The sequence below is a fragment of the Diceros bicornis genome, chromosome 2, assembly GCF_020826845.1.
Source record: "Diceros bicornis minor isolate mBicDic1 chromosome 2, mDicBic1.mat.cur, whole genome shotgun sequence".
Taxonomy (NCBI): Eukaryota; Metazoa; Chordata; class Mammalia; order Perissodactyla; family Rhinocerotidae; genus Diceros; species Diceros bicornis.
Window position 1 is genome coordinate 53,506,625 of NC_080741.1, and position 12,639 is coordinate 53,519,263.

Genomic DNA, 12,639 nt, shown 5'->3' on the forward strand with positions numbered 1-12,639 from the left:
ATGCTCAACAGTTACCGTCCATGTTCAGAGCGAACCAAACAAGAGGATGTGTACTTACAGCAAAAGAGATTGTGGTTGGGCATAAGGAGACTATTAATTGCTTGAAAACATAGACAGCTCAAGGAAAGTTGCACATAGAGCTAAAAAGAAGTTTCTGACAAAGCACTGCTCTGCACATCCAGATGCAGAGGAATCCTTAAGGCCCATTGCTGCAGTACCAAGGCAAATGTAGAGGAACAAGAAGCAGTCTTCAGAGATCAGGGGCAGAATCTCCAGTGCCAGGAGCAAGCTCACTGGCTCTTTCTACGCTTCCTGAACTGCAATAACAAAAGCACCTAAATCCAGAAGGGAAAGAATCAGACAACAGGAGAGTGGGGAGAATTCTGGAAATGTTCATTTTATTAAAATAGGAAGGAACTTTCTCCTCCATTGAGAGATGCTTCTCTGGAGCCCCAGTGGAAAAAGTTTTGAAGGATTTACTCTGGCCAAGATGCTTTCTTTGCTGTCAAATGAAGTTAAACATAGTTTAAGACCTGTTTTAATTTTCTCACAACCACTTAAAACTGTCATAATATACCACAAATTCATATACACTCTTATTTACAAAAAAAAAACCCACACAAAATATTCATCCAAAATAGTTAATTTTTAATCCCTTGAAGTTATACCATCAAACTTGATGGGAGTTATTTAATAGGTATTCTTGTGCATATTTCTCCTTAAGTATACTTTATCCTCAATCCATAACTTTTAAAATTAAGAGAAAAACATCAAGCAGGAAGGATACAATGCAATACGCATTTCATTTTGTTCCAAACAAGCAGCTTAAAAAAAAAAAAAAGGATAACATACATTAAACAAAGTGCATCAATTCCAATGAGTTTGTATTAGAAAGAGCCCTAAGGACAGTGCTGGAACCAGCCAGAAATCCTGCCCTGGCAGGCCTCTGATTGTCTTTACAGAATATTCAACCAAAAACAGGAAGAAAGGAAGAGGAAAAGAAATGAGCACTTTAAAATCTCGAGAAATATTCAAACTACACTTCCCTAGAGACGTCTTGCAAAAGGAGCTAAGGAATTGCCCAGTTTTAACTTTGTCTAAACTTTGTAACTGCCCTCAATCATTTGCTTTGCCCCAAAAGCCTACCCTCATCCTGTCAACACTACTTGCCCACCTCCATTCTGCCAAGCTAGGCATGTAGTCAGATTGACTAAACCATGTAGAAACCCTTAGGACTGAGTTTCCACACATCCTGACAACAGGCACCCCCATCAGCATCATTTCACTGGTCAGGATCATCCTTGCCTCCAGAAATAGTTGGAAACCCTTGCCTCCCATGGCTCAGGGTCCGCACTCTACTGCCAGTGTTGAAGACTTGTCCAGCAAGGCTGTGGCTTGTTTCTCTTTTAAAACAGTCCTTTGTGATAGGCCATAGTACTAGGACAGACCCAAACAGCGTGTTAAGTCAGAAAAGATCTAAGGGGAGGGACTTTTAGGACTACTCCATTCCCCCAACTCCCACTCCTGATTTTGCTGGTTCTTGTGAAAATCTAAGACTTCTGAAACACCAGAACCAAGAAAAAATCAATCTCCAGTGCATTTACTACCTACTACCTTCTATACCTTTACCCCTAAGGCTGCCCTCAGAAACAAGGCTACCTATGCGGTCTGGAACGAGTACAGAGGAAACTCCAAGTGAGCAAGCTTGGGACCTGATCCATTTGGACTGGGCTTTGAGTTTAGAAGTCTTCTGCCAAAACTCCAAGTCCGTAGGTGGCTTATTTGGATAAATTCAAATTTCCAAAGTACACACATTCTCACATAACAGGTGGGAATCATTAAAATTCACTAGCAAACATTGTAAATAAATTCAAGGAGGAATTATAATTGCATGAAAGTGATTGATTTCTTTTTGGTTTTGCAGGAGGAACTCTGCCCTACAGAGTTTCTGAGCCAGCACCATGACTATGACACATGGTTACTTACAGTGGACCCAGGACCAAAGATATTCAAATTTTAAAAGGGGGTACCTGGTTCCCACCAAGATTTATACTTCCATTTGTTAGTGATGTCTTCATCCTCATAAGGCCAACTGATAACACAGAACACTTCTGAACTGACAGACACACACACACACACACATCCCCAATATACAGGACCAGAGTTCAAACCCAGTGTGTGTTTCCACTGCCAAAGCTAAGCTCCTAATAACTCTCTCAGAGCTTCTGTGGGCATCAATCAAACCAGTAAATGGTGTCTTAAATGTAACAGTCTTTGGTGATAGGTGATAAGTAAATACGTACCTGTGACAGTTTTCCCAATGTCCCCATCTAGATAAATCTTATCTACTGTTAACAATTCCCTGATGTTCTGTGTGTCCCCCAGAAATGCTTTTTGGCTTGAGAGAGGGGAACGATTCTGAGTCCTACCCTACCTAAGGCCTCCTAAAGCTTTTCATCTGTATTCAGGTACCACATTAGTGACTGATTGGTATAAAAGAGTGAATAAAATGTATTCAAGTCCTCAGGAAGCTTTGGTCCAATGCCCTCTCTCTCACAGTGAGAATAATTTTACTTCCAGGAGAAGAGGCATAGAAAGGCCAAGTTGTGAACTGGTTTTCTATATCTGCCTCTATCATAATTCAATAAATATTTAACAAAAAGCCCATCTCTTCAAGAGGTTGGTAAGTATCCTTCCCTGACCTCATATATCTATAACATAGATGCTGGAAGCCACCCACATTGCTAAAGAAAGGCAGATAGGTAAAAGCCCCCATTAGTGCATTCCTTGCATTAGCCACTTCAACTCTGCTTCAACTGAGTAGGATCAAGGTACTTCACAAAGGAAAACAGCACAGTTCCCAGAAGCCCACAAAATATAGTCAAAATGTCACAGCAAATCTTCATGTGCAGTAAAAGGGTTCCCTAACACACCAACACAGCAATACTAGGCTAATATGGTCAGTCAACTTCAAGGTTCAGGAGAATGGTCTAGTCCACTCACCTGCTTCCAAGCTTGTCAATTCAAGATCAAAAATGGTTCATGGAAAACTTTCTGACCTCAGGCAGGCTGTGGGGCCAGCTGAAGGTAAAATTCAAACAAATGTGGTCCCTTACAACGTACTTCTCATAAATTTAAGAGGTTGGTACCTTTAAAAAACAAAGTTCATCTACCTATGTGCAATATACAAACATTTTACCTCAACATGGTGAGCTACTGTCAGGCTTAAAATCTGTTTCAGAATCAGACTGTCACTACTGTCCAGCCCAGCCCCAGGAGCTTTATGAGGCAAATGGAGTCTAAATTTTATACTTAAAAAAAATACCCTGTGCCAAATTCCCAATTATCCTCTCTTATGTAATATCTGGGAGTAGGGCTGGGGATATACAATTCTTCTTTAATGTAGTTGCCTGATAAACTAAACTATATCTTAGGATGAGAATGCAAGAAATATTAAGGGAAACCCAACTTACTTGTTTATTTCAAGTCAGCTTCTCTCTAGGAGAAAGCTGAGCTGGAATAATCATGGTATGGACAGACAAGCTGGTTGGGACCCTCCTATATCCAGATCAGACTTCTTAGGGCCATGTCTTTCACCTTTCAGGGGCTTTGCCCCCTTCACCTGTGATGGGAGGTGTTCTAAATTCTATGGTTTCTGGAGAAGTCAAAAGAGAGACAATATACTGTTTTGTTTTGTTTTGTTTTTGTGAGGAAGATCAGCCCTGAGCTAACATCCGATGTCAATCCTCCTCTTTTTGCTGAGGAAGATTGGCCCTGGGCTAACGTCCGTGCCTATCTTCCTCTACTTTACACGGGATGCCGCCACAGTAAGACTTGACAAGCGGTGCATCGGTGCGCACCCGGGATCCAGGCCTGCGAACCCTGGGCCACCGAAGCAGATCACTAGCACTTTAACCGCTGCGCCACTGAGCCGGCCCCTACATACTCATTGTTGCGTTTGGCAAATTCCCTCTTATAGGAAATAAAACTCATTTTCCTAAATAAGACAACAATGTTAATTAATTCTAGGCTTTTTTTTGGCTCCACTGGTCTTCTTCAAGGAACCCTCTTGGCCTGTGCCTTCACTGCTGAGCTCACAGAAAACTTTATTATGCAAGACATACCGCACCCCCCCCAAAAGTCTAGCTACTTAATACTAATTGTTCTCAAGCATCTTATACACGCTTCTATGAGCAGAGAATTCATCAAATTTTTAAAAACTGGATCTCTAAGTTCAAACATATTAACTTTTACTTAAAGGAAGCTTCTTTCCAGGTATATCTGATAGTAACCTAAGCAAAGAGTTGATGTTTTAATGTATGGTTTGGTTGAGGGCTTGAGTTAAGGTGGTTCATATATACCCAATGAAGAGAGGACCCAGACTACAGAATGTTTGCCAATGTCCATAAAAACAACTGGGGGTGGAGGGGGGGAGGAAAAAAATCACAATCAGTTTAAATTTGTAATAATATTACCTTATATTTGTATTTGTATGGTTGTTTAGAATTTACCCAGTTTGTAATTTTAAAACATTTTCAAATCTTGAAGAAGAATGATTAGGTTATAAATTTTCAGGTGGCTAGGATAATTAAGAAAAATACACTCAGCAAAGCAAATCATTTAAAGGAAGCAATCTATGTATGTGTCTTTCCTCATTCCTCCTGGCTGGAACAGTACAGCAAATGCTACTATTCTACAACAGTTAGCCGTGCAATCATAGGTGAAAATCACCTGCAGTTTCATGTCAGCTTCAGCTGGGTCAAAAGACACACCTAAAGGAAAACCAAGTTATTGGTAGGAATCCTCAGACTGTAGATTACACTCAGTTTAAAGGTTTAACCAAAGAAAAGTGTAAACGTGACTAGGCAAAGAGGTTTCCAGAATCTTTAACTACCTCTCAATCTTCATTCACCACTGAGGACACACTATTACAGAAACTCCAAGCTCTGCAGCACTCCTCAAACACTTTTCTCTGTTGTGCTTCTACACTATCTGCCTGGAGACACTGAGAAAAAAGGGAAATGGGCTTTACTGTGGGTCCAAGGAACACCTACAGATTTTTACCCAAAGTGAGGAATCTAGAAATGCAACAGACAAACAACTGTACAGAAAGGTAAACACAAAATAAAAGCCACTGAAGTCCCTCTGAAAACTAATGGGGAGAGAGCAATTAAACTGAAATACCAACAATCTTTGAGATACTACTTAGAGCAGAGAGCCCAAGCTGGGCCAAGATGGAAAACAATGACAGTAGAGTTCTTAGATCAGGTCAGTTAAGGAACTGGTGTCAGTGCTCACATAATGTTTTTAAGAAAGCAAACAGTGTTTTTTTTCCTCCAACTTCTGTCATAGTTTTAGTGTTCATGTAGCTTAAAAATGGCATCATACAAAAACCCTCATACATGGCTGTAAGCTCAATTATCAACAGAGGTAGTAAACAAAGGAACTCCTAAGAATAGATTTTAAAATGGATCAAAGTGTGACTGTACATTCAAAACCCTAGAGTCACATAATCATCCCCAAAACGAACTGTTTTAATTTAAAAAATTTTTAAAACACAATGACAATGAAGCACTGATGTGCCTTAGGCATAGTCCCAAATCAGTGCTGACTTAAAGCTATGTCCTCTCTTTCCAAGAAAGAGAAAGCAGAGAACAAAGTTCAATCTACAATGGGAAGGAACAGAACAAAAAGAAAACAACCAAAAGGATGCTTGCCAGCAACCTAGATTATTCTTCGTTTTCAGGCCACACCACTGGAAATGCTTATTCTTCTTATATGAATCTTTTCTTCACAACCTTTATTTTTTAATAACTGCAATCTGCTGAACAAGAGATGCCCACATTTCCACTGCAGGAGAGCCACTTCTGTGCAGTTTTTGCTTCCTCAGTATGGGTCCTCCTTCCCTGAAAGTGCAAAGAGAGCAAGCCGACACCTGCAGGGCCCAGAGCCCCAGGACCATTTCAGCTCCATTTGTAGAGCATGGCAAAGGATTTGCTGCATTTGTGCTTCAAAGATACAGCTCACTTTGGTTGTCCTTCTCAGTTGGCAAACTGCTCATAAAAAGCAAACTTGATCCTCTCTATGTGATGACAAAGTTTGATGGCAGGGCCTAATTTTAAGTCCATGCACTCTTGAACGGTGGGAAGGGTAAGGAGCAACAGGGCCTGCCCATCAATTTCCTGTTAAAGCATAAAATACAAATTATCTATGATGTGCACATGAATGGCAGCTTGGTCATGACAGCCCCCATTCTCTTTGGCTTTGTCAAAATCAGAGTCCCTGTGCTTTCATTACTTTTTCCCTTTAAACAAGTATCACATATTTCCTTTTAATTGTCTCTCATAGTCCTGCAGACTAATGAATCTTCAGAATTAATAATAAGGTTTTATGAAGGATAAGAATCCACTCTACAGTTTCTGCTCTGCAGAAATTCAGTAAGCTAACTAGCCTTGTCACTGGCAACAACATGTACCAAAAGACATCTTTTTAGAGCACTCTCTAAATCTGAAAGAAAACATTAACTGTAAACTCCAATGTTTTCCTACTCTGTAACATTCATAAAAGCCTGATAAGATCTTCAAAGATGTTCAGTTTTGAATCTCCCCAACTATCAAAACAAAATTTATTTCAATATTTAAGGCCATAGATATTTCTGTTTCAGAAAACTTGCCTTAAAATAATCACCACTTTAGAGGCTAACACATTACAGATGTTAATTATTTTTTAAAACAAGCCAATAGGTATTTTGGAAAAGAGGAGGACAATTAAGCAGAGCATGCTTTATTTCAAGCTATTTTAATATTTGGGAGATAGGATCAAATTCTTAAGAAAAATGGAAATGCAATGATAATCTACTTCAAGTATGGAGGAAGTCAGATAAATAACTATCATCTTTCTACTCCTAAAAAGGGAACCAAAATAATTTTTTTCTTTTGCATAGAAATATTTTTCCTAAGACTTGTAAATAAATTGCTATTACATCCATAGTCCTTTGCTAAAGAAACATATTAATAAAAATTAAAGGTGTCTGTGATTACCTGGTCTAGGAATATTCTTGCTAATGGAGCACAGTCGGTGGATCTGATGAACCGCACAACCTCTGCCACACTCCACTTCAGGGGGTTACTGTCCAGGCGAAGCCTTTCAGCAACTTCAATCTTTATTTCCTTCATTCCCCACAACAAAATCAAACCAAATGGTGTAAGAGCTATTTTATTCTAAAAAGAAGTGTCTCTATATAAATTCATAACCCCTCAAGGCAGGATTTAAAGTGGTTTTGGGATATGATTTCTCTCAGCAAAGATGGCAAAGGCCCATACACACTAGATACTCAGGAAATGTTTGTCTTTTATAATAAGAAGTATCAACGGGGAAGAATTTATCTCAAAGTCAGCACAAATAACTTGGACAATTTAACAGAGAAATATAGTTTTTAAATCTCCCGTTTGTTCCTTTTGGTCTATTTCAACTTAATCTCTGGTAGGGTACTAAAGTGAACGGGATGGTATTTCCAACGAGAGAAGGTTTAACTAAATTATCAGGAGAAATCATTTACTGCTTCTGTTCATAGAATATATTTAAAAAGCAAACCAGTTTTAAAACACTAACTTTTTTTTTAAATTGAGGTCATATTGGCTTATAACATTGTGTAATTTCAGGTGTACATTATCATATCAGTTTCTGTATAGACTGCATCATGCTCACCACGAATAGTCTAGTTTTTATCTGTCACCATTCACATGTGCCCCTTTACCCCTTTTGCCCTCTCCCCATCCCCTTCCCCTCTGGTAACCACTAATCTGTTCTCTTTATCCATGTGTTAATACACTAACTTAACTGCCATTCTTGTAGTGTGCATCTATGTTATATAATATGCATATATGTATACATTAAGTATACTAAACAAAATGGCTTAACCAGAATCAAAAGGATAATTTATTTCTATAAAACCATACATTTTATGAAAAATATTAAAAAGGCAGTTTTCCCTTAAATGACAGGCTACAGATAAACTAGCAATGAAACGTTCCTTTTTTTTTTTTTTGGTGAGGAAGATCGGCCCTGAGCTAATATCTGTTGCCGGTCTTCCCCTTTTTGCTTGAGGAAGATTGGCCCTCAGCTAACATCTATGCCAATCCTCCTCTATTTTGTATGTCAGATGCCGCCACAGCATGGCTTGATGAGCAGTGTGTAGGTCTGCTCCTGGGATCTGAACCCCTGAACCCCAGGCCGCCAAAGCAGAGCGCACAAACTTAACCACTACGCCACTGGGCTGGCCTCTGAAACATTTTTTTACTTAAAACAAGCAGTCATGCTGAGACCTTCCTCCTGATAAGTAGTTGATCTCCAAATAATCCTTGAAACACAAGTAAATCACTGAATTTGGAATCATTTAAAAAGACACCCAGGAAATTCAACTGAAGCCTGTATTGAAATAAATGGAATGCCAACACCTGTTTAATAATTAGATTCTAAATGGAAATTCTAAAGAGAGAGAAAAAAGACACTGTATTTTTAAAATGGGTACCTTTGGTGAAGGAGGTTTATTCTCATCATCAGAAAATGAAAAAGTGTGAAGCTCTCTTTTTCTCCTTTGTCTGTCTGGAGGCAGCGACGTGGATATCTCGCTTTGGGTGGGTGAGGAGGAGCAAGACTTTTTTTCTGACATTTCTGACTCTTCCTGTAGCTCGTCCTGCTGCTCAGATGTACTGTCCTCACTTAGGGAATCATCATCTCCTTCATCTGGGTCATCTTCATCTTCACCCCCACTTCCCTAGAGGAAAAGGAGAGAAGTCTCACTGAAATTCAGGACAAACCAGTTCCTGGGCCACAAAACCATCTTCTATTGGCCAGAGATCTGAATTAGAAAGACCTGCAGGTATTCTTTGTCTATATTGTAAAGCAGTGATCTCTTGGCTTCTGGACATTACAGGTACATCACAGATCTCGTACCTGGGGAGAGCCCGCTGGGGTATTATCAACAGATGCAGAGGAGCGTTTCTTCTTATGAACAAAAACATTTTTCCGCCTCTTTCTCCTCTTACTGGCTTTTTTCAGGGCACATGCTAAGTTACTATGCCCACCAGGTGGCCTCCCAATTCTTTTATTTTTCTTCTTTCCATAATAGTGTGCTGAATGTGAATGACAAAGAAAAATGAAGTAGCTTCATTATTTTTGTGCACCTCAAACCAGAAGAGATTCTACTAGCACAGCAGAAAACAGGTACACTGTATTTTATTAAAGTTTAAATTCCATACAGTAGAATAATCTTAACTGTACAGATCTTAAAGGTACAGTTTGATTAGTACTGACAAATATAAACCTGAATAATCCTCTCCCTATTAAGATACAGAACAACTCCACTAACCTAGAAAGTTCCCAGGGTCCCCTTCCTAGTCAGTCCCCCTCACCATAAGCAACCACTATTCTGATTTCCATCACTATGGGTTAGATCTGCCTCATTTATGGAACAATTCAGTGGGTACATTTTTGTGAAGGTTTCTTTCACTCAGCATAATGTTTCTGTTTCATCCATGCTGTTGTGTGTACGAGAGTCCATTCCTTTATACTGGTGAATAGCATTCCATTGTATGAATACACCAGTTTATCTATTCTCCAGTTGATGGGCACGCGGCCTGTTTCCAGCTTTTGGCTATTATTAAGTTGCAAAGAACATTGTTGTACAAGGCTTTTAGTGGGCATGCTTTCATCTTCCTTGGATAACTACCTAGGAATGGAATTGCTAGATCATACAGTAGATGTATGATTAACTGTTAAAGAAACTGCCAGTTTTCCAAAAGGGTTGCATAAACTTACACTCCACCAGCAATACACGAGAGATCTAGTTGCTCTACAACTTTGCCAACATATGGGATTGTCAAGTCTTTTTCATTTTAGCCAATCTAGTGGATCTGTAGTAATTTCTCATTGTAGTCTAAACTTGCATTTCCCTGACAACTAATGATATTGAGCATGTTTTCACGTGCTTATTGGCCATTTGCATATCTTTTTTTGTGAAGTGTCCATTCAAGTCTTTTATTCATTTTTTAAAACGGTTTTCTCTTTTTAATTTTTTACTGAAATATAATTCACATAACATAAAAGTCATAATTTTAAAGTGTACATATTCAGCAGTTTTTAGTATATTCACTATTTGTGCAACCATCACATTCCAGAACATTTTGTTTCTCTTTTTGTTCTTTTTTAAATTGAGGTAAAATTCACACGACATACAATTAACCATTTAAAAATGTACAATCCAGTGGTATTTAGTGTATTCACAATGTTGTGTAACTACCAGCTTTCTCTAGTTGCAAAACTTCTGTTTTTATTGAGTTGTGGGAGTTTTTAACATATTCTGGAGAGAAGTTCTTTGTTGGATATATGTACTAAGAATATTTTCTCCAAGACTGTGGCTTGTCTTTTCCTTTTTATAAAGGAAAAGCCTTTTTGTTTTTTTTTTTGATTTAGACATCCAACTGTACCAGTGCCATTTGTTGAAAGAATTTCCTTTCCTCCTTAAAATTCTTTGTCACATTTGTTGAAAATCATTTAACCATATAAGTTTGGATCTATTTCTGGACCCTCTATTCTGTCCCATCACTCTATTTGACTATTCCTTCATCATTACCCCACTTTTGATTACTATAGCTTTATGGTAAGACGAAGTCAGATAGAGTAAATCCTCCTCCAACTTTATTCTTCTCTTTCAGGATTGTTTTAGCTATTCTAGATCCTGTGCGTTTTCATACAAATTTTAGAATACAGAGACAATTCGAAACATGAAACATATATTCTAGCTCTGAGTAACATATTAAAGTAGTATCAAAATATAACGTAATTTCCTGCAAGAATGAATTCTAAAGGATAGAAATCCATTTGACATCATTCAAATTACTAACTGGGAAAAATTATAGACTCTCTCCTAAAATTTAGGCTAATTTCAACTATATCATTGTGAAAAATAAATTCAGACAAAAAACCTAATAAAATCCACATTATCTTCCAAAGACTCAAAGTGGTGTACTTATATATGTACTTATACGAACAACATATTTCACTTAGCTACTAATAACTGCAATTTGCTAAACTAAGTGCTGAATTTGACACAATAATAATCGAAGGCAATCCCTGCCCTTAAGGAGTTTACAATCCAATAGTTAAAAATAGAAACTAGAAAGTAAGACTCATATGATTTTGTGATTCAAATACTGATTATAAAGCTCATCATGCTAAATGTGCACCTTGGATCAGCAGCATCAGCTGCATCTGGGAGCTCACTGGAAATACAGACATTAAAGCCTCAGATACCCACAGACCTGATGAATCACAACCTCAATTTTAACAAGATCCTCAGGTGATTTGCACGCATGATAAAGTTTAAGAGGCACAGAATTAGACGCCTGTAAAAGAAATCTTCAAATTTAACAAGGTAAAATCCTCCTCTGTATTAATTCTCCCAAGTGACATCAGGGCTTGTAGGATTTAAGGAAAGGTAGGATCATAATTTTGTCTTTGGGTAGCAATGCCTTGACAAGGCACCAAATTGGAAATTTCATCCTGTATGACTTTTTTTTTCTTTTTTTGCAGTTTTACAAAGATGATGATCAACAATGAGAGGGAACACGTGCTGTCATGGTGGTTCGGAGTGAGGTCCACAACTACCCCCTCTCCTATAATCTATGCTTCCCAACCATGCTGGCTTCCTTGCAGCTCCTCACAGATACTAAGCATGAGCCTCCTCATGTGCTCTTGCTGCCCCCCACCCAGCACACTCTCACCCAGGTGTCTGCACAGCTGGCTCTCTTGCTTCCTTCAGGTTGTTACCTGTCAGGAAGACTTCCTCAACCACCTGTGTGAACAGCGCCCCACCTCCTAGCCTTCCTCACTTTCCTACTTTGCTTATCTTGCTTCATTTTTCTCCATAGGACTTATCTCTTTATATCTGTTCACTTATTTCTGTGTCTCTCACATTAAAATGTAAATTCAATGAGGACAGGGATTTTTTTTTTCTTTACTGTTGTATCCCAGTGCTAGAAAAGTGGCAGCACATAGAGTACACATAATAAACACCTGCAGAATGAATTACACATCCTATTAGATGCAATAGCTAACTTATATACATGCTATATACAAAAGTTGGCAAACTAAGGCCTGTGTGCCAAATCTGGCCATGGCCTGTTTTGGTATGGCCCCCAAGTTAAAAATGGCTTTTAAATTTTTTAAAGTGTTCTTTAAAAAATGAAAATAAAACAAAACAAAAGAGAATATGCAACAGATATCATATATGATCTACAGCCTAAAATATTTACTATCAGGCCCTTTACAGAAAAAGTTTGTGTACCTCTGCTATAGGTGAACGTCTGCAAAATAAAAATTTTCCAGGATATAAAGTAAGGTCAGTGGATATAGTTTTGAAAATTTGAAAAACATGACTCACTATATTTGGTCTTTGTAAGTACAGAGCAGTTTTCAGAACACTTATCCAGAACCATCCGTGGACCAAAGAGATTAGGACAGCACTCCAGTTTGATACAGGTTTGCCGGCAGAATTCAGTCACCCGATCTGCTGTTTTCACTATCTCAACAGTAGCCCGGTAACTCTTCCCTTTGTATCTGCCATTGGAAGACATCAGA

At 38.5% G+C, this 12,639-nt stretch overlaps 1 protein-coding gene across 8 annotated transcripts in view; it reads right to left on the reverse strand.

Annotated features, from left to right (window-relative positions):
- Positions 1-627: 627 nt before the first annotated feature.
- Positions 628-12,639, reverse strand: part of SFMBT1 (Scm like with four mbt domains 1) — a 122,602-nt gene continuing 110,590 nt past the window's right edge. For all 8 annotated transcript variants that reach the window (XM_058561056.1, XM_058561093.1, XM_058561066.1 and 5 more), the window contains 5 exons: positions 12,443-12,618; positions 8,956-9,134; positions 8,531-8,776; positions 7,041-7,169; positions 628-6,182 (listed from right to left, as the gene is read on the reverse strand). In XM_058561056.1, the coding sequence (XP_058417039.1) occupies positions 6,042-6,182; positions 7,041-7,169; positions 8,531-8,776; positions 8,956-9,134; positions 12,443-12,618 (871 nt within the window). In that variant the 3' untranslated portion in view covers positions 628-6,041. The remainder of the gene's footprint in view (positions 6,183-7,040; positions 7,170-8,530; positions 8,777-8,955; positions 9,135-12,442; positions 12,619-12,639) is intronic.